The 25,565-nt window shown below is 55.8% G+C and overlaps 11 protein-coding genes across 11 annotated transcripts; 8 read left to right on the plus strand and 3 right to left on the minus strand.

The window, feature by feature from the left end:
• Positions 1-69: 69 nt before the first annotated feature.
• On the minus strand, positions 70-2,487 carry NUG1 (RNA-binding GTPase NUG1; the record flags this gene model as incomplete). The annotated part of the gene is made up of 6 exons (XM_076676017.1): positions 70-1,106; positions 1,182-1,661; positions 1,728-2,058; positions 2,130-2,212; positions 2,285-2,395; positions 2,469-2,487. The coding sequence occupies 6 exons, from the start codon at positions 2,485-2,487 to the stop codon at positions 70-72; spliced, it is 2,061 nt and encodes a 686-aa protein (XP_076537156.1).
• A 130-nt stretch (positions 2,488-2,617) lies between these two features.
• Positions 2,618-3,331, plus strand: JCM15063_005797 (DUF4604 domain-containing protein; the record flags this gene model as incomplete). The annotated part of the gene is made up of 2 exons (XM_076676018.1): positions 2,618-2,951; positions 3,045-3,331. 2 exons carry the CDS (start codon positions 2,618-2,620, stop codon positions 3,329-3,331), a joined length of 621 nt encoding a protein of 206 aa, XP_076537157.1.
• An 832-nt stretch (positions 3,332-4,163) lies between these two features.
• Positions 4,164-6,040, plus strand: JCM15063_005798 (uncharacterized protein; the record flags this gene model as incomplete). The annotated part of the gene is made up of 9 exons (XM_076676019.1): positions 4,164-4,230; positions 4,327-4,532; positions 4,682-4,870; positions 4,943-5,109; positions 5,184-5,284; positions 5,348-5,466; positions 5,536-5,647; positions 5,717-5,809; positions 5,874-6,040. The coding sequence occupies 9 exons, from the start codon at positions 4,164-4,166 to the stop codon at positions 6,038-6,040; spliced, it is 1,221 nt and encodes a 406-aa protein (XP_076537158.1).
• A 598-nt stretch (positions 6,041-6,638) lies between these two features.
• Positions 6,639-8,628, plus strand: THI4 (thiamine thiazole synthase; the record flags this gene model as incomplete). The annotated part of the gene is made up of 10 exons (XM_076676020.1): positions 6,639-6,874; positions 7,028-7,107; positions 7,188-7,297; positions 7,365-7,460; positions 7,531-7,587; positions 7,968-7,983; positions 8,045-8,132; positions 8,202-8,291; positions 8,358-8,462; positions 8,535-8,628. 10 exons carry the CDS (start codon positions 6,639-6,641, stop codon positions 8,626-8,628), a joined length of 972 nt encoding a protein of 323 aa, XP_076537159.1.
• Positions 8,629-9,151: 523 nt separating this feature from the next.
• Positions 9,152-12,931, minus strand: YCG1 (condensin subunit YCG1; the record flags this gene model as incomplete). Its single annotated transcript, XM_076676021.1, has 14 exons — positions 9,152-9,427; positions 9,507-9,616; positions 9,695-9,780; positions 9,866-9,990; positions 10,076-10,207; positions 10,270-10,389; positions 10,448-10,588; positions 10,656-10,784; positions 10,850-11,184; positions 11,246-11,536; positions 11,606-11,982; positions 12,071-12,274; positions 12,352-12,529; positions 12,589-12,931. 14 exons carry the CDS (start codon positions 12,929-12,931, stop codon positions 9,152-9,154), a joined length of 2,847 nt encoding a protein of 948 aa, XP_076537160.1.
• Positions 12,932-13,834: 903 nt separating this feature from the next.
• Positions 13,835-14,883, plus strand: JCM15063_005801 (RlpA-like double-psi beta-barrel domain-containing protein; the record flags this gene model as incomplete). The annotated part of the gene is made up of 5 exons (XM_076676022.1): positions 13,835-14,048; positions 14,135-14,392; positions 14,471-14,593; positions 14,662-14,797; positions 14,874-14,883. 5 exons carry the CDS (start codon positions 13,835-13,837, stop codon positions 14,881-14,883), a joined length of 741 nt encoding a protein of 246 aa, XP_076537161.1.
• Positions 14,884-15,276: 393 nt separating this feature from the next.
• On the plus strand, positions 15,277-16,235 carry JCM15063_005802 (PLAC8 family protein; the record flags this gene model as incomplete). Its single annotated transcript, XM_076676023.1, has 6 exons — positions 15,277-15,381; positions 15,446-15,488; positions 15,554-15,647; positions 15,716-15,780; positions 15,857-16,015; positions 16,087-16,235. The coding sequence occupies 6 exons, from the start codon at positions 15,277-15,279 to the stop codon at positions 16,233-16,235; spliced, it is 615 nt and encodes a 204-aa protein (XP_076537162.1).
• A 420-nt stretch (positions 16,236-16,655) lies between these two features.
• Positions 16,656-17,436, plus strand: JCM15063_005803 (uncharacterized protein; the record flags this gene model as incomplete). Its single annotated transcript, XM_076676024.1, has 4 exons — positions 16,656-16,825; positions 16,896-16,996; positions 17,072-17,292; positions 17,371-17,436. The coding sequence occupies 4 exons, from the start codon at positions 16,656-16,658 to the stop codon at positions 17,434-17,436; spliced, it is 558 nt and encodes a 185-aa protein (XP_076537163.1).
• Positions 17,437-17,726: 290 nt separating this feature from the next.
• JCM15063_005804 (flavin-containing monooxygenase) lies at positions 17,727-20,074 on the plus strand (the record flags this gene model as incomplete). The annotated part of the gene is made up of 11 exons (XM_076676025.1): positions 17,727-17,909; positions 17,994-18,128; positions 18,198-18,377; positions 18,460-18,567; positions 18,628-18,912; positions 18,980-19,077; positions 19,142-19,309; positions 19,379-19,395; positions 19,457-19,710; positions 19,784-19,914; positions 19,984-20,074. 11 exons carry the CDS (start codon positions 17,727-17,729, stop codon positions 20,072-20,074), a joined length of 1,650 nt encoding a protein of 549 aa, XP_076537164.1.
• Positions 20,075-20,196: 122 nt separating this feature from the next.
• Positions 20,197-22,532, minus strand: TFG1 (transcription factor IIF subunit TFG1; the record flags this gene model as incomplete). The annotated part of the gene is made up of 4 exons (XM_076676026.1): positions 20,197-20,730; positions 20,798-20,974; positions 21,039-21,485; positions 21,558-22,532. The coding sequence occupies 4 exons, from the start codon at positions 22,530-22,532 to the stop codon at positions 20,197-20,199; spliced, it is 2,133 nt and encodes a 710-aa protein (XP_076537165.1).
• Positions 22,533-22,875: 343 nt separating this feature from the next.
• Positions 22,876-24,465, plus strand: JCM15063_005806 (flavin monoamine oxidase family protein; the record flags this gene model as incomplete). The annotated part of the gene is made up of 3 exons (XM_076676027.1): positions 22,876-23,112; positions 23,204-23,441; positions 23,519-24,465. The coding sequence occupies 3 exons, from the start codon at positions 22,876-22,878 to the stop codon at positions 24,463-24,465; spliced, it is 1,422 nt and encodes a 473-aa protein (XP_076537166.1).
• Positions 24,466-25,565: the final 1,100 nt, after the last annotated feature.

Genomic DNA, 25,565 nt, shown 5'->3' on the forward strand with positions numbered 1-25,565 from the left:
GTAAAGCATTACACCACGACATGAGAGTATCAGGTATCAGCAGGACGAGGAAGCCAGGGGAGAGAACATCTATAGCTCATCATCGTCGTCGTCGGCGTGAGCGGGTTGGGACTTATTGCCGAAGAACTCTCCAAAGTCGTACGCTTCACCGATTCCAACGCCTGCGACTGTTCGTGCACCTCGCGGCTTCGATGGCAGTTCGGCATCCTCGCCAAACTCCTTCGTCGCCTCGTCGACCTCTCCCTTGGCCTTGTTCGCTTTCTTGGCCGCCTTCTTCTTGTCCTTCTTTGCAGCCTTCTTGTTCGCCTTGTTCAACCCGACCTCGTCGACACCAGCCGAGAGGATCTCGCGCGCGTTCGAAGTGGCAGCGTTGACTGCGGTCGATCCCGTCGGTCCGAGAGGCTTCGAAGAGAACGAGACCGATTTTGACTTCTTGGAAGGAGGGGCGACAGAAACGATCTGAGATTGAGGAGCAGTCCGTTTCGTCTTTTTCGAAACGGGTTCAACCGCGGGGACGAGTTCGGGTGCTTCCTCTTCGTCATCGTCGTCGTCTTCCATCTCGTCATCGTCGTCGACCAAGTCATCAAGGTTGAGGTCGTCTTCGTCATCGTCCATTTCGATCGGCTCAGCCTCGTCGGCAACCCATCCGACGTTCGCATCGTCACTCTCCATGCCCATAGCTCCATCTTGCATTTTGACCGCCTTCTTGCCTTGCACGGCACTTCCAGCTCCTCCTTCTCCAAACGCGACCGCATCGGCCTCTCCAAACAATGCCGCCAAGTCGAACGCAGGAGCGAACGAAGTCAAGATCTGAGCACTGTCGACATCGGCGTCGGTCACGTTCTCGAGCGAGGTCTGTTCGGTCTGTTCCTTGACGGCTTGAGTGGCAGCGGCTGATGGGGGCGAGGTGTAGTAAGGGATTCGACCTTGGACCCAATCTCGGAGGATCGATCGCGCGGTACCGTCGAGATCGGGAACTCCTCCCTTGCGAAGACGACCCTTGGCGCGAGCAACCTCGAGCAGGAACGAGGTCACTCCAGAGAAAGCGGGAATGTTGTACAGCATCTGGAGGTGAGTTTGTTGACACCGTTGAAGGATAATCTCGACTGTTTCGGGGGAACAAGGTACAATGTCAATGAACTGCCAAGACGATTTCGCAAGAAGGGAGAGAGTGGACTAACCAGGTCCTTTCGGATCGCGAACTTCTTCCGCCTTGATCATACCCTTGAGTGCGCTCTCGAGTTCACCGCGCGCCTCAACGACCACTCCGGGACAGTCCAACACTCGCACACCTTTCTCGAGCACGACTTCCTGTACCTCTTTTGTCCATCCAGGTGTGGGCGCGACCGAGCACGCCTTGGATCGCTTGAGGGTGTTGATCAAGGACGACTTTCCGACGTTCGGGTGACCGACGAGACCGATCGTGAGCGAAGTCTTGACGGCGGCAGCCGAAGTCGAAGGTCCGGCACCGTTGTTGCGGAATCCCTTGATGAGCTCGAGGAGAGGCTTGGTCGACGAGCCAGACGCTGACTGAGGAGTCGCGGTTGACGAAGCCGAGAGATGATTGCGCTGCTGTTGAGTAGAGGATTTGAAGGGGATCGTTGGGGCTTGGAGTCGAAGGTGAGCAAGCCACGCCTGGACCACTTGAGGCGGAACGAGATCTGTTCGTACAGTCACACGCTCGGGGTCAGTTCTCGGTCTCGGTAGTGAGCATGAGAAAGACGAACCAATCTTGTTGAGCACGAGAACGAGCTTCTTCCTGCCTCCATCGAGCGCTTTCAATTCTCGCTCGACGGCCCTGCACCTCGTGCCGACGGGGTCTCGAGCGTCGAGCACCTCGATCACGACGTCACTCATCTCGAGCACCTTGCGCAGACTCTTGGCGTGCAGCTTGAGCGAAGGGTCCTGTACGAGCTCCTCCTGGTCCTCGTCGTCCTGCATGTCCTCGTCCATGGCCGAGTCGGCGGCGAGCGCAGCTGCAAGTGCGGCGGTCGAAGCGAACGTGGCCGAAGTGCCATTCCTCTGTGCTTCACGGCGCGCGATTTTCTCTTCCTCGAGCTGGCAGGAACGAAACGAAGCGCGGTGAGTTATACGAGCGTGAACCGAGGTGAAATGGTGCGGGTACTCACGCGCTGCTTTTCGGCTGCAGCCTCTGCGAGTACCTGGTCCTTGTACGGGAAGCTGTTGGGAATACCGAGGTCCTTGGGCTTGTCTGGTGTGTGAGCAAGTCAAGGTGGTGCGATCAGTTCGCGAGCAGACTAGACGCCGATGGAGCAGCACGTACTGCTCTTCCAGGTGACGTCCTTCTTGGCAGCCTTCTTGGCCTTTTTCTGGTGCTCTGCGACCTTGTGCTTGACCTTGGCGCGCATGCGCGTGGTGGTGCGGTTCGACGTCTCTGCAACGACGACAACGCGCGCGAGTCAGTACGACCAAGCCAGGTTCATACACAGAGCAGATAGCTAGCCCACTCTTGCGGATCTTGACCATCGTGGGCGCGGTAGTGTTGTAGGAGGAGTTTGAGATGAACTTTGTTGCAGAAAAAAAAACCCTCGCTTTCAGACAGCACCGCCACCGCAACCCGGCACTCTCGCTAGTTCACCGGCCACCTTTCCTCGTCATGTCGAAGCGTGCACGCGACCCGCTCGATGATCCCAAGTCCGGGCCATCGAAGAATCAACTGCGCGGATTGGCCTATGTCGGCCAGAAGCCGGCTTTCCTCCAGAATGCACTCGCCGCGCTCGCAGGCGGCCAACGACGTCAACCGCCTCCATTTGACGCGAATGGTCGACCGGCGATTCCCACTCGGCCAGAGGGAGCTCAGTCGGGTTCCGAGAACGAGCAGGACGAGGACGAGTGGGATCTAGGCAAGGGCGACGAGGCGCCAACGGTCGTCGTGCTCAAGGAGGGCAAGCATCTCGATCGAGAAGAGGTCGACAAGCTACGGGCACAGGGTGCGTACAACGCTCATTGCGTCGAGACGCCCAATGACGACAGGCAGAGCGCACGACTGACCCGACTTGCAACCGCATGTTGAGTCATTCCAGGCAGTAGCACTACCAGCGCAGCAGACGAGCCTGCGAGCAAGGCGAAAGGGTCCCTCTCGTTCTCCTCGGGAACTGCGAGCAAGTCGAAGGCAAAAGACGGTCCGGGGTCGCAAGAGAGCTGGGACGACGTAGTCAAGCGAAGCAAGAGCGAGGCAGACGCGAAGCAGCAAGCAAAGGTACAGGAAGAAATCGATACTGCCAAGCGGAAAGACAAAGACGAGAAACGCAAGAAGAAGGAGAAGAAGGAAGCGAAGAAGAAGATTGGTCTGCTCTCGTTCGACGAATGACCCTCACGACGCTATACGGCCTGTCTCGCAGTACCCTCGAGCTGTACTTGTTGTAATTACCACATCGTCCGTCACAGAACTGAAGGCCCTGACCGAAGATCTAACCCGACCTAGCGAAACGCTACGCTCGTCTGAGCCTTGAGAATCGATCTGCGCAAGGCTGGAACAGGTTGTGTCCAGCGGGTATCCCCCCTCGCTCGGCTAGGCCGTACGCCATACATAGCAGAACGTTCGCGAATATGCCGTTGGCGGTCTAATGAATACCGTACTTCCTCACTGCTACGTCACGTGCTGGTCTGTACGGCGGTATGCACAGTTCAGTTCCGGTGCAAGCCCTTCGAATTGCATGATCGTCCAAGCATCGCTGCTCGGTGCTTGGTCAGTGGGGGACAGGCTGTCAGGGTGCCGATGCTCGGCGGTAAACTCTTTTCTCCAAGTTGAGAAGGTGTTTATGGAGAAATCGTCGGAGGACCTACGGACCCGGTTCAATGCCAAGGGGTCCCGTTTGAAACTGTCACGTCAAAGGGAGGAGCCCGTATTCGAGTGCAAAAGGCCTATTGCGCGGCGGCGTCCCGCTGACGAAGGTGCTGTAGATCTGTACGCGTGCGTGCTGCACACGTTCGATCGAACGGGACCTGTGCGCTGTCCTGTCTGCGGTCGATCGGAGCAAAGACGGAAAATCGTCGTCATCGCGAATTCGCTACCGCGAGAACCGACCCCAGATTTTGCCAGATTTTCGATTTCGGATTCGGGCGAACATGCACAAAGTTGCTAGACTCTTACTTTCAACTCTCTGTCCGCTTGCACTTCACCCGGACTCCGACTCGACATCATGTCAACGCACGAATTCTCGCTCTCTCCTAGTTTCCCCGTCTCTCATGCCGAGTTCGATGTCGAAGGTGAGGCACTGTCGCTACGATCTCGATGATTCATCGGACCCAGACTGACCCTGTCCCGCTGGCTTACCTCGTCAAACGCGACATGAACACGTCCAGGCATCTTGTTCGACATGGACGGTACCCTCGTCGACTCGATCGCGGCCGTAGAGGCTGCGTGGTCCTCGGTCGCGGAAGAGTTGGGCATGCCCGCTGACGAGGTCATCGCGGCTACTCACGGACGTCGCGCGATCGACAACCTGAAAGACCTCAAGCCCAAGCTTCGCAGGCTCACTAACGAGCAGATGGAGGAACACGTCGTCGAGGTGAGCCTCCGGAACCCCCTTTCATCGCATTACACGTCATGAAGAATTCCTTCATGCGCGGCTACCCAGTAGCGACGGAATCTTCGTCACAATGCGCCGCATCCTCGACAGAAACTGATGGGATTTTTCATTCAACGCTTGCTGTGCAGTTCGAGAAGCGAATCCTCAAGGAAGCCGACGAATTCACCACTCGCGTTCGCTCTCGCCGCGATTCCGAAAGTTCGAGCCGCCGAGGCTCGAACCAGTCTAGTCGACGACCGAGTAGGCGCAGCTCTGGTAGCGGCCCTAACCCTCTTTTGACCGGTCTTGCTGGTGGTCAATTCGGCATGAGCAAGCTTGTAGGTTCCACTTCTGACTCTGAAGCAGGGTTCTAGGTCTCGATAATGTACTCACGATCATGTTCAACGTAGGAATCGCCCAAGGACAAAGAGATGGACAAGGTTAACGCCAAGCTCGCCGCGCTCGACACCAACGATGAAGATCGCATGGCCCAGCTCGACAACCCCTTCGATGAGGATGAAGACGACGAGGAGGACAGTCACTTTGACCTCAACGAGTACACGGAAGAGGAGATCGGGTAAATTTGACAAATATCGAGAGATTCGCCTGTTCGTCTGAGCGTCCAACTAACCCTGTGGTTTCGTACGACAGCTGCCGCAACGCGAGCATCCGCATCCTTCCCGGTGTTCGCCGTCTCATCGAGTCTCTCCCTAACGGCCGCTACGCCGTTGCGACCTCTTCTGCCAAGACTTGTACGTTCTTCTTGCATTTGCGGGGACCTGGACCTCAGCTCATATTTTTCGTGGCCCATACAGACGCTCACGGAGCTCTCGCCCGCGCCGGTATCAAGAGGCCCAAAGTCACCGTCACTGCTGATGACCCACGACTTGAGCGCGGCAAGCCGTTCCCCGACCCTTTCCTCCTCGCCGCCAAGGTACGTTTGACCACACTCTCCGTGTACGTGGAACTTGCAAGCTGAACGACCCATCTCGTATCTGTACAGGATCTTGGCATCCCGATCGAGAAATGTCTCGTCTTTGAAGACTCTCCCAGTGGTATCAAGGCTGGTGTTGTCAGTGGTGCCAGGACCATCGCAATCTGCACGAGTCACCCTGGTTCGTCTCCTCTTTGCGCTTTCGTAGCACGATCAACTCTGCTCACACAAGCGTTCGCTGCATCTCCAGTCGAGAAGATCAACAATTCTGGCGCACACTACATCGTGCCGTCGCTCGACTGCGTGTTCGCTCGCCGCAACAAGGACGGCTCGATCCACATCAGTGAGCTCCGAAGCTTGATTTCGGAGACGCGCGCACGGCAACTGACAATCCGCTCTCTTGACAGCCATCGACGCACACCCTCCTGACCACCCTCGTCACGGCTCGCGCGGATCGTTCGTTGCGGTCAAGCCCGACTGGCGTGCCGAGCGGGAAGCGGTCAAGCAAAAGATCGACGAAGCCAACGCTGCCGCTGCTGCCGACGACAAGAAGCGCGAGCAAGCGTCGGCCTAGTCGCCCTTCCCAAAGATATACCTTCCGTACCTGTTCCTTGTGTTTATAATTATAGATTCCCATGTCTACTCTCTCCCCCTTGGTCATTAGTTTACACAGCATCGCAAAGCCCGTGTTTGCCCGTTTTTGCCGAAAGTGGATTCCCGCCGATTCCCGAGCTAGAAACGCTTCCATGTAAATAGATCGGTTCATGGGTTCGAATTGCTGTATGTGGTGATGTGCACACGAGAGAAGGCCGAGGGACATGAAGCGATCCTTCAAGCTTGCTGGCACGACAAGCGATCTGTGCGCCGCAGTCGCAACGTGGTCGATGTGGTGATCGCTTTGAATCGGCATCCCTCACTCGTCTCGCCGCTGCTCGTGTGAGGACCAGACCGGTAATGCGAGAGAATGTGTGGCGATAAGCGCTTGCGGTGTCAGAAATAGAACGAACGAGGGCTCAAGAATTTCCCGAGGGAAATCTCCACATTCGTGCGCGTTCGCTGCGTTCGTCGAGTTCGTTGCGTCTGTTGACTCGCTCTTTCACCTCTTCCCATCTCTTCCCACCTCTTCCTTTCGCTACCCTCTCTTCCTGCTTCCAAATCGACTCTCAAAGAAGATGACTACCGCTTCGCACCAAGACCTCTTTAAATCGTCGATCGCCTCGCTGCGAGTCGCCGGCGCGGCCAAGGCGTCCGTCACGCTCCCTGACAACGCGGTCGCTCCCATCTCTCCCCCGTCGTCGATCAAGAAAGCCGACTCGGTCGCATCGTCGAACGAAGAGGTCGTTGCTCACGGCGAAATCTCTGGCGGTCGCGAGGACTACGACGGTAGCTACCTCTTTGCGCCCATCAAGTACGTCCACCGTCCCTCGCTGTCTCCGAAATGTCCTCTCGACCGTCTCTCAGAAGGTTTGGCCCCAACAACGGAGGGAAGGTCGAGCAGATCGTGCCCCGCAGCATCCGGAACTAACCCTATATTGTACCGTCGCCGCCGCTGCTGCTGCAGGGAGCATATCACTGCCCGTGCCATGAGCCGCAGGTACGGTGACGACCTCGTCAACACCGCCATCTCGGACATTGTTATCGGTACGCACCCATCCAAGCCTCGATTCCTCTCGCGGTGCCTCGGCTGAAATAAATTACCTCGATGTGACCCTGCCCTTCAGTCGGTGCTGGATCTGCCGGTCTCAGTGCCGCCTACACGATTGCCTCTCGCCGCCCCGAGCTCAAGGTCACCATCCTCGAGGCAGGCGTAGCGCCCGGAGGAGGAGCTTGGGCAAGTCTTTGCTCTTGACGCTGCAGGACCTCGAAAGAACACGCACGCTGACAAGTCTGATACACAGCTCGGTGGCCAACTCATGTCCGCAATGGTCGTCAGGAAGCCCGCTGACAAGTTCCTCGCCGAGCTCGGAGTTCCTTTCGAGGACGAAGGAGAATACGCAAGTCTGCGCACCAGTCTGATCCGTGGTCAACCACCTCATATCGCTTACTCCATTTCTCTCATATCAGGTTGTCGTCAAGCATGCCGCGCTCTTTACTTCGACCATTTTGTCCAAGGTTCTCCAGGTGTGCTCGTCTTCTCAGTTCTCAGTCGCCGTCCGTACGAGCCCCTCGTGCTTGTATGCGACCTCGACACAAAGTCTTGCCCTACCCTGCCCCTCCCTCCCCAACCCCCGAGCGTTGCGCTGCAGTTACTATGGCTCAGCCGCGACAAAGTGCTCGAGCGGACCTTCAAACGAAACACCGGTGGCGCTCTGCTCGTGGACGGCGAGTTGAAGCAGCTCGCGCTCTTCGACTCGTTTCGTAGCCAACCCACTTGCTCTAGAGCGTCTGAGATTATACGGTTATCAGTTGATCCAGATAATGCTGGCGGAACTAGATTCGTTTGAAACCCTCGTTGTTCCCCCCCATGCTGATTCTCCCCCGGTTGTTTTCGGTATGGAAAGTTTCCCAATGTCAAGCGTAAGTTCCCGGCTGGCCGAAACGTGCGGGAGCGCGGCGCGCTGACTCCCTTCCCTCATAGTCTACAACGCAACCGCTTGCGAAGACTTGATCACGCGTCCCGACCCTCTCGGCAACGGACTACGCGTCTGTGGTGTCGTCTCAAACTGGTCAGTCCGGTTTCCCAGCCGCACTATGACCTGAGACCTTGCTCATTTCCGCATGTCACCCGCCAACAGGACCCTCGTCACCCTTGCGCACGGACTTCAGTCCTGTATGGATCCTCAGACCATCACCGCCCCTGTCGTCGCCTCTTTTGCCGGTCATGAGTACGGACTTGAATGCCCCCAGGTATCGGACGTCCTCGCACGGCTGACATGAATCGAGCTTTGTAGCGGCCCGTTCGGCGCTTTCTCGGTCAAACGTCTCGTCGCCGCCGGACTCGTTGACAAACTTGGCGACATGCGCTGCCTCGACATGAGGTCCTCCGAAGATTTTATGTGAGCAGGATCCTCTCGTTTGAGCACGGCTTTGGGGTGCGTAGTCTGACTGCCGAGAACACTTCTTCCCAGTGTCAACAACACCCGCGAGATCGTTCCTGGACTCGTCTGTGGAGGCATGGAGCTCAGTGAGCTCGATGGCGCGAACCGTATGGGCGCATCGTAAGTTGAATGCCCTTTCATGACTCTTTATGTCTGTCCCATGCGCTGACGTGCTTGCCTTCTCCAGCTTCGTAAACTTGCTGTCTCGCTAACTGGCTCCAGCGCACAGAGTACTGATCATTCCTTGTTGTGCAGGGCGGCATGTTTGGTTCCGGCATCAAAGCCGGACTCGAGGCCATCAAGATGTACGACTCGTACCACATTGTCGAGGGTGAAGTCTTGGGCCCCGCTCAAGTCAAGCTTTCGGCCTGAGCTTGAACGAGCAAGGCTCCCCACAATTTTGTTCGTTCGCTCTCTTTCTGTCTGTGCTGGAAAGTAGTCGTTTGTTTTTTTCTCATTGTCTATCGAAAGTCGTTCTTCCCAATGCTTGTTTCCGTCTGTCTCTCTGTCAAGGTTCTGTCCGGAACTCCGCAAGTCAGAATGCAATTCAGATGTTCGTACGCGAGTAACGTTCACGAGATTTTGCCCGATGCCAGAGCAAACTATTAGAAAACAATCAGATCCCAGAAATACGAAAGTATCGTTCATCACTCCTCTTCTTCTTCCTCTTCCTCCTCGTCTTCGTCTTCCACCTCCTCTTGGTCCTCTTCGTCGTCCTCATCCTCCTCTTCTCCGTCGTCCTCTGTCGAACCATCCCCATCCTGCTCACACCGATCTATGAAAGTTTTGACCGCCTGGACCGATTCGGAAGTGTCGATCTGTTCGTTCGTCAACGCTTCCAGTCGTTCGAGGAAGACTTTGTTGAGACTCGTCTCGAAGCGATTGAGTGCGTTTCGAGGGACGGCTTCCGTCAAAGGCCGGTTCTGGACAAAAAAGGAAAACCGTCGTTTTCAATGTCAGCAAGGGCGCATTCAGAAATCTCGGGGGAAACGATCGCCTTACCTCTTTGAGCTCCGAGATGAGGAGTGTCAAGGCTTTGATCTTGAGATCGTCTAATTCTTCTGGAATGTAAAGCTTAGGTAGTAATTGACACCACAACTTGCGTTCATCCTCTACATTCGCAAAGAGAGAAGGTGGGCTTGTCTTTCATCAGCGAAGCTCGGTGTCGAGATGGAAAACGCATTGCTCACTGTCTTCAGACTTGTACAGCGCTTGAGTCATAGTGATCGCAAGGTCAAGCTGAACCGAATCGTCCGCTTTGACACCTTCCGTCTCCCTACGTAATAGTACCGGCATGTGGTTGAAAAGGTAAGCAGAGTGCAACAAACTTTCCAGAGGCAATGAAACGGGATGAGACTGACAGTGCCTTCTGAGGATCAGTCCAATCGACGAGTTGCGACCCAATCTGTAACGGGGTAACCATGCTCGACTTGTCCTTGAGCTCGTCGTGCACGCTGCGTAGGACTTCGAGCGTCTTGATCACAACCTGCGAAGAAGCAAGGGTCGAAACAGTTGACATGAGGTTCTCTTGGTTGTCATCCAAAGGACATTGTCATATTGTGACCGCTTACATTTGCAACCCTTCGCTGGTTCTGAGGATTCGAGTAGCAGTAGACCGGGAAGAAGTAGGACAGGCATTGCCGGAGTTCTTGATTGTCGGCAGTCTCTCCCGCAAAGTACAAAAGTACGAGACGACTCAGGATCTAGCGCATCGGGTACAAGTTGAGTATCGTCTCGACAGCATCGTACGAGAAATTGGCCATACCTCTTCATCCGTCACCATTCCCGAAAGGATCAGTTTCGCGATTCCGACTACGGCTGTGGCGGCAACTCGAGGATCTTCCTGGTCGAGCGAGCTACTCAGGAACCCGAGGATGATGTCCGCCTATCAAATCCGGATCAGCTCAAGGGATCTGGCGGAATAACAGAATCGACAAGCTTACGCCAAAGCCGCGTTCTTCGCCGAACCCGATGCCATGAAGGATGAGGAGATCGAACAGGGTCTGCAGAATCTTGACCTGCAGTTCGCCTTCGGTTGCTTCACTCTGTCGAGCGAGTAGCTGGAAAGAATCGAGTGCCATCGACTGAACCAGAGCGAGACCTTGGTGAGAAATCGATCTGACCATGTTGAGGTAGAAAGTCTGCGCTCACCTTGTCGAGCAGGCAACAGAGACCGAGACAGATCAGTCCTTGTGCACGCACTTCAAAGTCCTTGGTCTTGACGGCAGGTACAATGAGCTCGGCGACGAGACCGTGTAGCATCGAATTCTCTTGCAGTGCCTGAGACCAGCGGTTTTGACTGAGTACTGAGGCGTGCATTTGATGGACAAGACATGGGCACTCACACTCATCACTCGCTCGAGCAGCGCTTTCACAACGGTCAGACACCGAAGATCGAGTTCCTTCCGTCGCTCGACCTGATCTGGTTCGAGTGATCGCGGTCCTCTGTTCTTCCGCCGCTTGCCGCCCTCAGCACCTTCATCATCCTCGCTCGATTCGTCATCATCCTCGACCTCGCTCAGCTCTGAATCGGACGTGACAAGTTGCGAGTCTCGGCGCAAGGATTGGACGATTTCGACCACGATACGCATAAAGTCGCGCTCGGAGGTTCCCTTGAGCAGGACGTCGAGGCAGAGAGGAATGAGGGTGGGAGGTAGAGCCGAGTGTTGCAGCATCTCGCCTGTTATGGAACGTCAGTGGATCGAGTGCAAGCTTGCTCGCGCGACTTGGGCGGTACTCACGCATCAGTTCAAACATTTTCCGTCGACCGATCTCGTCTCCATAGTCCAAGTTCACCGCCATGCTCACGAGTTGCCTCACGACAAACTCATGTTCGGCTTCCCGATCCTCCCTGCGCTCTTCAGATTCCAGCAGAACGACAAGTTGGGTCCATTCGGCTTGGATGAAGAACGCGAGAGCCGTTACGACTGGCTCGATATCTGCCAGTCGAGCGCTACCTTCCGTGCGCAAATAGCCCAGGTAGACACGAGCGAGGAAGGCGGTCGCATGGTTCAAGCTTTGGAAGAAATCGTCTGCAGGTATGCTTCCACACGTCAGCTCATACGATTCCGACGGAAAGATCCAGAATGGTAGAGACTCGCCACCAAAGTCGAGCCCGTCCACCAAATCTGGTCGAACCTCTGCCATCGCTTCGACCGCCTTCTCTGCCACCGTTGCGACTTCTTCGTCAAACACGTTGAAGAGCTTGACAAAGTCTTCAGCGTTCCCGACCTGGTCCGCCCAGACACCAATGAGCTTCTTGGCGGCTCTCTGAACAGCCTCTTCTCGATCCCGAAGGCCTCGACTCATGATTTGTTGCCGTTGGCTCGTCGAGAGATGGTTCGCAGAAATTGATGGCAGGACATGCGTGAATGTGAGGCGTCGATTGATCGTGTCGACATCGAGAGTTCGGCGCAGGAGAGCAGGCAGTGTTTCCTCGGTTGGGAACAAGTTCATCAATGCCGCTCGTCGAACCTCCCTATGCAGGCGAGAAGACACCAATCCGAAATATGATCAGGTTCCGGGTCAGGCGATTTGCGCACGAAGAAATCGCAATCCCGACTCACGCTGCAGCGTCGTGGTTCATAATGTCGATCAGCACCTGCGATACCGACTTCTTCTCCTCGTCGTCATCGGAACCCTCGTCCTCGTCGTCTTCGTCCGCTTCTTGCAATTTCGAGAGCCCGACCACTGCTTGTAGTCGGACTGAAGACTCTTTGTCACGAACCCGCTCAAGCAGGGCGTTTTTTAAATGCTGAAACGAGTCGTCGCTGCAGAGTGAAGAAATATGATGCTCAAGTCAGTTGCGAGAGGCCAACAGGTCACGAAGGAATGAATCGAGACAAACTCGATTTCTCCCAAATTGTTGATCATGAGCGTCACAAGCTGCACGCAACGGTATCGCGAAATCTTGCTCTTGGCCTGGAACCCTCGCAGCAAGAACGATAGTAGCTGGCTCACGAGCCGAGAAGCTGGCCCGTCATCTTCGTCGTCATCGTCGTCGTTGCCGTCTCGCTGCTTCGAATCTGAACCGGACAAGGCTGTTTCAGCGCGTGTACAGCATGGGTCCTACAATCTGACTGACCATAGTCGACCGAAAATGCGACAAATCCAGCGATGAACTTGACAATGCGGTCCGCTTGTTCGACTCCCTTCTTGATTCCGAGCGGGTACACAACGGCCTCTCGGAATTTCTGTCCGAATGCTCTCTCGCCACTTAGTTGCTTCTGAGTACCATCTTTTGAGAGTGTGACGACCCTGGCACAGCGCAAGAAGAGCGAGTGGAGCGTATTGATGTGCTTGCGGTGTGAGGCGGTCGTCTGCTGCGCAACGCTGAACAGCTGAAGCACCTGCTCGAGAGGCTCCTGCAGCGATGCGACCGTATCAGGCTCGCGTTCGGCAGGTCGCTTCGTGCGAGGGCCCGGCATTGTTTGCTGAAGGATGAGAGCTGCTTGATGCCCAGTGTCGAGTCAATGACGGCTTGTGAGTCGCGTTTGGACGCGTCACTACGATGTTGAAGCGCACCCGACGCGGCCAAATGCGCGTCTGGAGGTCTGCGAGGCAGGTAGGTGGTCTGACGCGAAGGAGAATCGATTCATGATGTTGAATCATGGAATTAACGCCCCTGCAACCCTCGCCACGACTCCAGGACCATCCACGACCGCTTTGTATCTTGTACCGCTGCTCGGACTATGCGGACAGGCTTCGGGGATAAATAGCTTTCAAGCGGCATGTCTCAGAAGGTTTGGTTATGATTGATCAAAACGCCGCCTACGATCCCGCGGACACGCGTGATAACCAGCTCAGGAGCGACAAGAAAGATTTGTGTGTCCAATTCCAACTTGAACGCAGGGATGAAGAATCGGCGGAGCTCGGCTCTTTGCTACAAGGTTGCAGCGCGTGAGGCCTGCCGAGACCACTCTCTGCTGATAAGTTATTACGCTTGTGGCTTTGCGATTCCAGGCAACTTTGTGCCTGCGCTTTCCAAGACCCCGTTTATCGCTCGCAGAATTTTTCCGCCTGCGAAAGCCCGAGCTGCGCGGCGATCTCACGATTGTCTCGCGCGGCTCTGCGAGACATGGCTCCAACGGCACTCTTCGCGTCGCCTGCGGTGATCAGTGCGAGGTGTATTCGCAGCCCTCTCGACCCCGCGATGGTCCGCAGTCTCTCATGATCCCGACAAAACGCGCTTGCCTTTCTTCTTCCTCTCCTTCATTTCGTCCGTCGTCGGCCTCTTTCTCGTTGCAAGACTCCCTTTCTGTCTCAAGAGCTGTGCTCAACATTCCAACACCTGTATCCATCGCATCTCGCATCACACACGCTCCGTCAACATGAAAATCGCATTCTCCACGCTCCTCGCACTCTTCGTCGCGACGACTTCTGTCTCGGCCGCTTGCAACAATCGTCGTCGCTCGATCGTCCCTGCTACCGGCGACGCTCTCGAACGTCGCGAGGTCGACGCCCCGGCGAGCCTCAAGTATGTCACTCGCCGCAACAAGAGCGGAAGGCGTCTCGCTGGTCGAGGTCCTCCCGCCACGGGCAAAGGTTAGCTTGTCGTCCAGCTGATTACCAAGGCCGTCTACCCTTCCGAGAGTCTTGAGTCTCTAGAGCTGACACACCGGTATACACAGCGCCCGGTCCCCTAGGAACTCGCGTCATTTCGGACTCGGGCTCGGGCTCGGACGACTCGAGCTCTATCTCGTCCTCGATGACTTCGGCTGCTCCGACTCGCGCGACCGGCTCCACAGGCAAAGGTCGTGGACGGTATGCGGGTTCTGAGAGTCTCAGTCAGACTGCCGCTGCTGCCACCTCCTCGTCTACCGGTTCCTCAACGTCCACCTCGTCTTCGTCCTCGGGCACATACTCTGGCGAGGCCACCTTCTTCTATCGTAAGTGTTCATTGGATCCCGCAGGAAGTCGCGGGGAATCTAGCTCACATTCTTTGGCTTCTGCCACCCTTGCCGCAGAGGACGGAGCCGCCGGTGCTTGTGGGTCCGTCAACAGCGACTCGAGCAAGATTGTCGCGCTCCAGACTGCCATGTACGGCTCTGGCGGATACTGCGGCAAGACGATCAAGATCACCAACACCGGTACATCTATTGTGATTCGGCATGATTTCGCGAGCTGACATCTGCTGCCTTTCATTCACTCTCTTTAGCCACGGGCGCTTCTACCGAGGCGACCGTAGCCGATGAATGTCCTGGCTGCTCCTCTTCGTCTAGCATCGATCTCTCGACTGGAGCTTTCAACGCAATTGGATCGGAAGACACCGGGGTGCTCAACGTTTCCTGGTCGTTCGTACGGGCACACCCTTTCTTTCTGATCTTTCAGAACTGGGACTCACGACACTGTTCTCACGTGTATGAATAGGTTTGAATAACCTATCAATAGTCTCTGCCTTCGACAGTCGCTGGTCGACGTCGACGGTCGACTCGATCAAACATATTTGTGGCCTCTGGATTTGCTCACTCAAAAGCGCTCTTGCGCTCGATTCCAGCGGAATCTCCTTTGTACTCTCGTTCTGTCCCTTGTCCTGCAACGAGATAAGCTCGCTCGAGAAAATTCTCGTCCCGGGTTTTGTTGAGCAGAAGGATCGGGGCTTGCGACTTTCTTTCATCCAAAGATACCCGTACAAAGAGAGTAGAGGGGATCAGAAGGTTTGACATTGGGTGGCGACTGCGAAGAGGCTGGAGCACCGCCTCCGCGGGTGTTTCGAATTCGGGTTTCGCCCTACACCTTCCCACGTCTCATCGACGCGACCCGAACCCGAGCCATGACGACCGACAAGAAGATCCCGTACGCTGCCCTACCGCAGGAAGAAGCGCCCCCCGCGTACGAGCCCGTGAACGCGGTTCTCGCGGGATCGAGTTCGCAACCGGTGAGCTGTCCAGCTGGACCATCCAGAGCCATGGGTGGAACCTCTGACGATACTTTCTACACAGCATGCAACCTCTCCTATGACGGTCCAAGGCGCCAGGAACCCTAGTGCGGATCTATCTCTCGTCCAGGCGCATCGGGCGATCAACCCAGCTGACTCTCACTCATTGCAGAGGGCCTCGAGGTCGGGCTAGATGGGAAACGAGAATGGAACCACGACTTGTTGTCGTGCTGCGAGCGCCCGGGGTTGACGACCGCTTCTTGCTTGTTCGTGCTCTCCGAAGTTCATCCTCTCGTCCATGATCGAGGCTGACGCGTTACAATTACTACATCAGCTGCCCGTGCATCGTTTACTCGCAGAACCACCACCGCCTTGTCTCGCTCACTGCGACTGGTCAACGTGAGCCCTGAACATCAGATATGTCCAATGTGCAAGCCTCTAGAGACTGACGATCCTCGCCGTTGCCCCTTGACAGCTACCGAGTCGACCCAGCCCATCTCGCTCTGGTGTGGAGTATATGCTCTCGCACCTCAACTGTTCGGAGTTGGCCAGGTATTCATGCAATGTTTTTCGCGCTTCCAAACTCGCGCGCGCTACGGTATCCGAGGCAACGAGATTCAAGATGCCGTCATTGGTGAGAATCTAGATCTCGCGCATCGCTCAAGCAAGTTTCGAGCAGCACTGATGCTTCGTGAATCTAAACAGCCGCGCTCTGTCCAGCTTGCTCCCTCGTGCAAGAATCGCGCGAGATAGAAGAAGAGGAGCAAGCGCTGCGCGCTGCCAGCAGCGCAACTCCGACTGCAATCTATCGCGACGAAGAAGAGGCTGTCGTTCCTGCCGAAGCTCAGCAGTAGCTAGTTGCCCTCCCGCTCCCTTTCCAGCTTTGTGCCCTCTTTTCTGTACTACTGCTTCTTCCTACTAGCTTGTTATCGTAATTGTCCATGTTGAGCTTCCTCGTGACGTCAAACCAAGAGCGAATTTCTGCGAGACGAAGCTCCTGTCGAAAGCCCGGGGCTGCAGCACCGCATTCACTCGCTTTTCCCGCTCAAAGTGCCCGTCGCCTTTTTCTCTTCCTCTGTACTGCTCCATCTTTCGCGGCCTCCCTGCCTCCAAATTCGCCTTTGCTCAACTCGCGTAGTCTTCTACAACCGTCGTGAGTCACCGCGTTTGTTCCTCCGTGACATCACCGGGAGCGTTACACGGCCCTCGTCTGATGCCCATCTGTTCAATGCTCTCGCTTGTCGGGCCTAGAACAGCTCCCGCAACCCGCAGAGATGCAGAATCCTTCGACCGAGATCCGCCAAGTGGTCAAGCAGCTCGTTTGCTCCGAGAGATCGGTCGACATGCTGGCGGCGGTCGATGCCTATTTCACGCCCGACGCGGTCATCGTCTACCCGCTTTTCAATTCGCCGAAAGGTGCTGGAATCGAAGGCGTCAAGGCTGCGTGCGTTGCTGGCTTTATCGGGAGTGAATTCGAGCACCTTGCAGCTGACTCTGCTTGATTCCCTTGACAGATACAAAATGCTACGCGTGCTCACGTACGGCAACAAGATTGACTTCAACGTAGTCGCGTTCGATCGTATCCGCACCGTCAAGGGCGTAGAGCACCAGTCTGGTAAGGGGTCTTTCCTCGTTTGCGAGGGCCCACTGTTCTTTGGTCGCCGTTGGCTCATTGTTGCACGCTCATCAGGCATGCTCGATCTCGTCGAGACCCTCAAGTTCCGTCTCCCGCTCCCAGAGGCGCTTAACCCTTCCTTCTCTCTTCGCTTTTTGACCCGCATCGACTTGCGCAAGGATCCCTCGACCGATGTCTGGAAGGTCGCGAAGCAAGAGGACAGTATCCCTTCCGACTTTGCCTCGACTGGCCTTCACCTCTTCCCCTTTGATCGCCAGATCTCGAACCTGATCAAGGTAAGTTGCCCGCGCAGCTTGCCGAAAGAATAGCAGTAAGCGCATTGGAGCTGACTTCTGGGGAGTACCTTGTCACAGTTCACGACCGGACTCAGTACCCTGGTCGTCGGAGCGCTTCTCGCTCGCCTCAACTGGTTCTACTAGATAGAACCGAAGCCTGCTCGCTTGATACCCCTCTGCCCGCGATTTCCCCTCTCCTGTCTGTGCTCTCCCCTGTGCTTTGAGTCTGTCGTCGTTTGCTTGTTTCCTGTGTCTGTGTGAAGGCTACTCTGAAAGACTGTTGCGCCTCGAAAAAATTGTCGGAAATCGCGCGAGTATATGCACGTGCGAGCAAGTTGCGCGTGAAATCCGAACGCGTCATACCGCTCGCTGTAGCTTTCGCTTCTCATCAGCTCTTCCCGTCCCCTCGCTGCTGCGCACGTTGTGCAAACGATATGTCCGGATCAGACTCGGATGCGACAGTCGTCCACGACTCGCACCAGCACACGCCTCGCTCAACGAGTTCTTCGGCGTCGGCCCTTACGGCGCTTTGGCATTGGCCCATTGCGCTGACTTTGAGTCTCTTGCGCCAGGCCTACCTCGTCTATCAAACGCTCCTGGGATACATCTTCAGCGGAGTACGCTCCTCGGCGATTCTTCCTCGTCTCGTCGGGGAATTCGACGCCGCACACACCTCCTGACTGTTGGTAACGGATGCGCAGACTTACCTGCCTCTGCAAGAAGGGCAGAAGGCTTTGGGACGAGTTGCAATCGTCGGAGCTGGACTGACGGGAGTGAGCTCTGCTGCGCACTTGGTCGACCACGGATTCGATGTCGTAATCTTCGAAGCGGAGAGTGTCAGCTCTCTTCCCTCTTGTAAACCCTATCCAAGCCGGATCTGACTCAGGGTACACGTGGCTGGACAGGATGTCGGAGGTGTGTGGGCTAGAGAAAACAGAACTTCGCAATTGCAGCTCAACTCGTTTCTGTACCGGTTCCACCCGAGCATCAAATGGACGAAAGGCTTTCCTCAACGCGACGAGATCATTGCGCAAATCCGAGGTGTTTGGGAGAAGTACGATCTCGAAGCAAAAACGCGGTTCAGCGTGAGGTCTCCGTTTCGTTTCCTCGCTGTTACTTTCAAACTACGAGAATCCAGGTCCTGACGGCCTGAACCGAGCAAAACAGACACGGGTCAACAAGGTAATTCGCCATGAGAGTTCGACGAATCCTCGTCAACACGGACATGCTCGCTGGATCATCAATGACGGCAAAGAAGGAGTGTTTGACGCTATCGTGAGTAGTTATAGACCACGCTCATAACGAGGTCATACTGACGGTGTTGATATACGCTAGATCTGCGCTGTCGGAACTTGCGGCGAGCCCAAATTGATCGACCTCGAGGGACAAGACTCCTTTCGCGGCACAATCCTTCATTCGTCTCAGCTTGATTCCGCCGAGCTTGTCGGTCAGAAAGTGGTCATCGTTGGATCTGGCGCGTCTGGGGTCGAAGCTGCAGAACTCGCGGTCCAGAAGAAGGCGAATGGCGTCGTCGTGCTCGCAAGGTCCGACAAATGGGTCATCCCGCGCAACACAGTCATCGACATTCTGCTCAGCTTGCAGCCATTCGGACGGGAGATGGTGACACTTGCCCATCATCAGTGATTCCGCTACGAAAGCTGACGTTCATAGCGTTCGATTTGGACAGCCGCTTTCGTTCATCCCCGAATGGTTGATCCGCAAATTGCACTATCGCGATCTTGAGGGTCTGTCACCGGCCAAAAACGCCAAAGGCCTCTTCGAAGGGTAACGGGCTTCTCTTCCTCAGAGATCGGAACAGCTGCTGACAGCAATCGCATCAAAACTGCAGGACCCCAATTGTCAATGACGAGTACCTTGAGCATATCCGCGAAGGTCTCGTCACGTACAAGCGTTGCGATACTCAGAAAATCGTTGCAAGAGGAATCAAGATTGTCGAGCGTCCTCGAGGCACCAAATCCGGTGACGAAGGGCAGGAGACGGTGGAGAGCGCCGATGTGTGAGCGAGTTTACCGCTCTTGCTTTTGCAAACATCGTCTGACTGATTCGTCTTTGCGGGTCGCACTAGCATTATCATCGCAACTGGTAAGCAATCCACACAGACTGAAGCTGCGAGCTGTCTTGACTGATCATGAATTCGTCAAAGGCTACAAACGTCCCGCGTTGGATTTCCTTCCGAAAGACTTGTTCCCGACCGACGATGATCGTTGCTACGAGCGCCCTTCCCTTTATCTTCAGAACTTTTCTGTCTCAGACTGGAGCGTCCTGTGCACGAATGCGTCATACATGGACGGATTAGGCACCGTTGGCAATTGGCACATCGGAATCTACGCTCGGATTCAGATGGTCTTTCTTCTCGATCCCTCGACGCGTCCAATTCCCGCCTCCATGAAGACCTGGGTGAGATTTCGCTCTGAGTATAGGACGCGCGTGCCCAGTGCAAGTGATCCCTGACTGCAAAGTGGATCTGCAGGTCGACGTGATCAATTTCGTCAAGAAAACCGCCTGGGGAGACTCGGGTCCAGGCCTCGCCTTCTTCTCTTACGCCGAGCTGTGCCTCTGGATAGTCGCTTTCCATCTCTTCAACCCTCGTCGACTGCCTTGGTCGGTCCCGAGCTTTCATTTCGATGATCTACGATTAACCTGCTCACGTATCCTACCACTCCCCGACAGGTTGCCGTTCGTGCTCTTTGGCGTTGGTGTCCGTCCTCAGAAGGGAGAGATGGCGAGTCGCGTCTCTGGCAAGCTCGCGTCGGTTTCGTGAAACAACGAAGGTCTCTCACAACTTAGCTTGATCCGTACCGCCGGGAAAATGCAATGTGATCTTTCTGCACGCTTGTCCTACTACGGAATGACGAAAGAGTACAGGCAACAGAACACGAAGAATCACAATCCCGCTTTGAGGACCAGGTTTCCGTTGACTAGATCCGCAACCGCTTTGATCAAGGACGAGATGGCTGCCTTGTTCTTCGGTTCCTGTTTGAGCGCTTTCCTGAAATGCACGAGGACTTCCTTCGTCGACGAACTCTGGTTCGGTCGAGTCTTGAGGAACCCGATGAGATCCTCTTTCGAGAGCAGACCGACTTGGTCTGCTCCAGGCGAGGGTGATTTCGCTTTGCCATTCTTCCTCCGTTTCGAACCATCCCCGTCGGAATCGACTCCCGGACTGCCATCGATCCGTTTGCGCTTCGAAGGTCCGGGGGACGAGTTCCGGCTCGTCGATCGACCCGAAGGTGAAGTCGCTCGTTTGGCGAGGAGCGCGCTGCCGCTCATCGGAGTTCCCGCTCGAGAGGGAGATTGTTGACGAGAGTGGGAAGAAGGAGATTGCGCGCGACCCGAAGGTTGAGGACTTGTTTGTCGGCTCGACATGCCGCCGCGATCTCCCGATGCGACAGAAGCATTGTCGTCCTCCTCGTCAGACTAGAACAGCGGGAAGAAGAGCTTGTCAGTGACCAGACAGTCGGAGATGAACGGCTCGAGTACGCACGCTGGCATATGGGTTGTCGTCATCATCCGACTCGTAAGCTCCACTCTTGTCCGATTTCTTGACTAGCTTTTTGATTTCGCGACCCGTGCCAGTCAGTTCCTCGTCATCTTCACCTTCGAGGTCGTCCGGAATTTCGTCAGGTCGTTCAGCACCACGCATCTCTTTGCGGATTCGTTCCTGTAGTCGTGACAATCCAGTCAATCGTCGTTTCTCGAATGTAGATCCCAGAAGCCAGGCGTACTTCGAGTTGCTTTGTTTCGTCCTCGTCAGCAAGGTCGTCGATCTTGGCAATGCCTTCCTCATCGTCCTGGAAGTCTTCCTCGTAGTCGAACTCGTCATCGTCTTGGTCGCCTCCACCTCGTCCCTTCGCCCTGCCTCCACTGCGGGTTCCCCCGTCGTTGGTCGATATGACGGACTTGATCCGCGGTCTTCCTTTCGTGTCGTCGTCCTCGTCAATCTTGATTCCAGCTGCCGAACGAGCGATCATGCGATCCCTGAGCGTGCCTTCGGATCGTGCAGACTTGGCGTTCTTGCCGGCTTTCTTTCCTCGTGCAGGCGCCACCGAGGTGGCAGAAGTGGAAGGTTGCGGTGTCGATTCGCCAGATGTGGGTGCGGTCGAGGGTGCGGGAGCGATTCGTTTGTGCATGACCCATCGTTCAGTCTCTTTTGTCTTTTGTTGCCGATTCCACTGTTTGGGGGGAAAGAAAGGAGTCAGGTCAGCTGGAAAAGCGGGCGAGTGAGCGAGGGGTTCAAGGCTCACCTCTTCTTCGGCTTCCTCTTCTGCAAGCGTCAAGTACTTGGGACCTTGGTTGAACTTGTACCATCGATTGATCGGGACGACCTGAAACTCGTCTCCGTTCTCTCCAAACACGAACGCGACATAGCTGCTCCCTCCACCTCCTGCCTCGGAAGCGTTTGCAGCCGGACGCCATCCTTTCAAGCTCGCGTTGTTGTTGGTGCCCGTGGCGGAGGATTGATTCGACGAGCCTGGTTTCGGTTTGCCATTGACATCGACTTCGCCTGCTCCTCCTTCGAGACGACCAATCCAGCGCTCTTGCCCTTCGTCGTCCTCGAGGACCCATGGTTGCCACTCTTCACGTTTGAGTCGTCTGCTCTCCTCACTTGCGACAAACACGCGTCGAATCTTCTTTTTGAACATGCCTCCAGGACCTCGCGCTCGGCTACCGGCGGTGTACCCACTTGTGCCTTTGCCGACGAGGCTCGGGTCGAGTTGCTCTTTCGGTTTCTTGTCGTCGTCACCTGCTCCCGCTGCACCCGAGTCGTCGGCCTCGTCCTTGATGCCGTCCTTGCTGTCGGGGTCTGCTCCGTCCACCTGCATCGGCACTCCCGCTGCCTGGGCTGCCCGTTCCTTTGCCCGTTGGTTGAAGCGTTCTCGATCCTGATCGGTCAACCGTCTGACCGTTCTCGGATCTTTGCGATTCAACCTGACCGGTCGAACAAACACGCTCTCGTCTCCTGGATCGACGACTTTTTCCCCAAGCGCGGCAAACTTCATAATGTTGTGCTTCCATCCCGATTCGGTGGGGGGAGCACAAGATCGGAGGATAAAGTCGGTGTAGTTGGAACTCGTCGGGAGAGGGGAAGCTCCCGCGGGAGTCGTCGTCGCGGATGAATCGGTCGAAGGAGAGGGCAGGGTAGCCGGTTGGTTCGAAGGGTGGGAAGGTTCACGCTTGACCGTCCGGAGAGGCATGGGAGCCTTCTTCTTGTGAAACATGGTCGGACCGAAGCGCGTGAAATCCCTAAGCTATCGTCCTGTGGAGGGACCAAGACGACCAGTGAGAGTGTCAGCCTGTCTCCTGAATCCTGCTGTGATTTGCAGTCTAGCGAGGTTCTCAGACCATGGCCAGGTGCCGATCGAGATCAGGACGAGGCGGTGGTCGTGCGACTGCGGGAGAATCTCTGCACACCCCGTTGCGAGATACGCTACTCACAACGGCTCGTGTCGACTGTATAGCGTGGACGAGAGGGATCAGAGGTCAAAGTCGAGCCGAGTCGCGCGAGGATGGTTTTCCCCCACTCTCTCTCCGCTCTTTCGTCACCCTCGATCCGACGGCATCATGAGCACAGACCGATACGATGTGTTGATCATTGGAGCAGGACTTGCGGCATTGCAAGCGGCGCGCACGCTCCAAACGACCTGCTCCACATCGCTCAACATCGTCATGCTCGAGGCCCGAGACCGCGTTGGCGGCAGAGCTCTCACGCATTCGAGTCGCGTCGACCTAGGCTGCTCCATGATTCATGGCTACCACGAAGGCAATCCTGCGAAACCCCTCTTGCAAGAACTTGGCATGGTCAGTGCTTCCTCGCTCGCATGATCCGTTCTGCCGCAAAGGGGTTTGTTCCCTGACTGACTCAAAATGCGCGATGGTCGAATCCATGTAGGATGTACACATCCCGAAAGGCGCCAAAGGACTCGTCTATGGCGACCAGGGCCCACTCACGGAAGCAGAATCTTCCTCTCTGTTCGCAAGCTCGACTCAGATGGCCTACAAGCCCGTACCCGGTACTGCCGAGAACGTCTCGGTCGCAAGCTTGCTGTTCCCGACTCTCGAACACGACGAGAGACTCGTCGCGATCGCAAGGACTGCAGAAATCGGTGCTGGAATCGAGCTCGAAAACAGTTGAGTCCTCGTTCACCAACGCAATGCTATTCTCCCCTAGCTGATTGTCTCGCTGTGATTTTGCTCGTACGCTCAGCCTCGGCCAAGTGGGCAGGCTTCGAACAGGGGGTTGGAGGAACCGACGCTTGGCCCGCGGGAGGATACTCTGAGGTTGTGCAGAACCTCGTTGCCGATTACAGGTCACAGGGAGGTCAGCTCAAGTTGAACAAACAAGTGACCGCAATGGAAGACTGTGAAGATCACGTCAAGGTGACTACTCGAACCGGTACGACCTTGACCGCGAAGTTCGTCATCTCGACCATTCCGCTTTCAGTACTGCAGAAACGACCACCGAACTTTACCCCGTCGCTGCCTCCTGCGTTCCTCTCTGCCGTCGAGCGCACACTGGTTGGTAACCTCGAAAAGGTCGTCCTCTCGTACGATAAGCCCTGGTGGCCCGCACCCGAGACGAACGGGTCCTACCTCCTTCTTCCCCTCTCGACCGCTTCGCACCCTCCCTCGAAATCCGCTCAAGCCCCTCGACCTACAAACTTGCGAGAATTGTTTGCGCGCACGACGATCCCCGTCGTCAATTTTTACCGACTCGCTTCGGACCCTCACCCGACTTTGCTCGCGTACGTCGGCGCGAACGCTGCGAAACACTTGTCAAACTTTTCTGCCGAAGAGATTGCATCAAACATGCACGACTACCTCGTCGAACGATTGCAAGATCTTCAAACAAGTCCTACTACCCCTGCACCACGCTACATTGATCATGCCGTGACAGACTGGACTCGAGATCCGTTCTCATTCGGCGCGACTTCGACTCCGACAACTTTGACTCGATCTCAAGATGGCACTAGTTCGAGCCCACTCGATTTCGTCGTCTTGAGCAGGAGTACGTGGGGAGGTCGATTGGGATGGGCGGGAGAACACACGGACCTCGACAACCACGGTTCGGTTGCGGGAGCTTTGATCTCGGGCAAACGGGAAGGAGAAAGGGTCGCGTTGCTGCTCGAAGCGGCCGAAAGGAACAAAGATTGAAAGGAACAAGCGAGCGATGTTGCCACTTGTGAATTGGGAGGAGTTGTAATCCACATGTACATAGCTCTGCCGTTCTCATTCGTTCTATCTGGTACGAGCGACGGTTCACAACCTGCTCGGACCTTTTTCAAGCTCTCCTCTTGGTTCTCTCGAAACGGGATCCCATCTGCGAGATGTTGCCCGTTCTCCCACAGAGCACAAAAAGAAGCCACAGGAAATTCGTGCGAGCCGTTCCGATTTGCGAGGGAAGTCGGGACCTCGGTGGTGCCGAGACGAAAAAGAAGGCCAGCTCGGACCTTGTTGACGCTCTCCTCATGGTTCTCTCGAAACGAGTCCGTATCTGCGAGATGTTGCCCGTTCTCCCACAGATATACACAAGGAAGCCACAGGAAATGTGTTGACCTCGCACAATTTTGCCTAGGGTTCGGTGATTAATTATGTAAGTAATTATTACATGAGTGATCAAAGTACTCACTGATGCAGTGCATCTTCTCCGAGTGAGGGAGCGCGCTGGTCCAAGTTGGGACAGCGGAAGAAGGGGGGGGGGGCGGGCCGCACCGAGTTGAATCGGGCGTGCGAAGACGGATGGGGAGACTACAAAAGGGTCGAGCACACCAAGCAGAAGAGTCTGTCGTACACGAGCGCAGACAAGTCAGTACATGCGAGTGGCTATCGGTGGCGAGACCGGTGCTTACCGTGGTCCAGTACGATTGCCAGACCAGTCTGCACGCCTACAGAAGCAGTTTCGAGAGCGTGAGTAGGTCAGACACCCCATGGTAATCAATCGAATGAGGGGGGACTTACGATTCACGTGGACGACTACGACTCCACTGCGTGGCAAACCCGGCGCCTCGAGCTCGACATCCGAGTTGAACTGTTTCACATGGAGGTCAGCGACTCGGACACGGGTAGACTGAACGTGAGCAGTCTTGAATGGGAAACTCACGAAGAAAGAGAGGGGGAGGGGGGCGGGCCGCACCGAGTTGAATCGGGCGTGCGGAGACGGACGGGGAGACTACAAAAGGGTCGAGCACACTAAGCAGAAGAGTCTGTCGTACACGAGCTCAGACGAGTCAGTACATGCGAGTGGCTATCGGTGG

Source organism: Sporobolomyces koalae (genome assembly GCF_050403365.1).
Source record: "Sporobolomyces koalae JCM15063 DNA, S_koalae_JCM15063T_v1_ctg2, whole genome shotgun sequence".
In the NCBI taxonomy this organism is placed as follows: Eukaryota; Fungi; Basidiomycota; class Microbotryomycetes; order Sporidiobolales; family Sporidiobolaceae; genus Sporobolomyces; species Sporobolomyces koalae.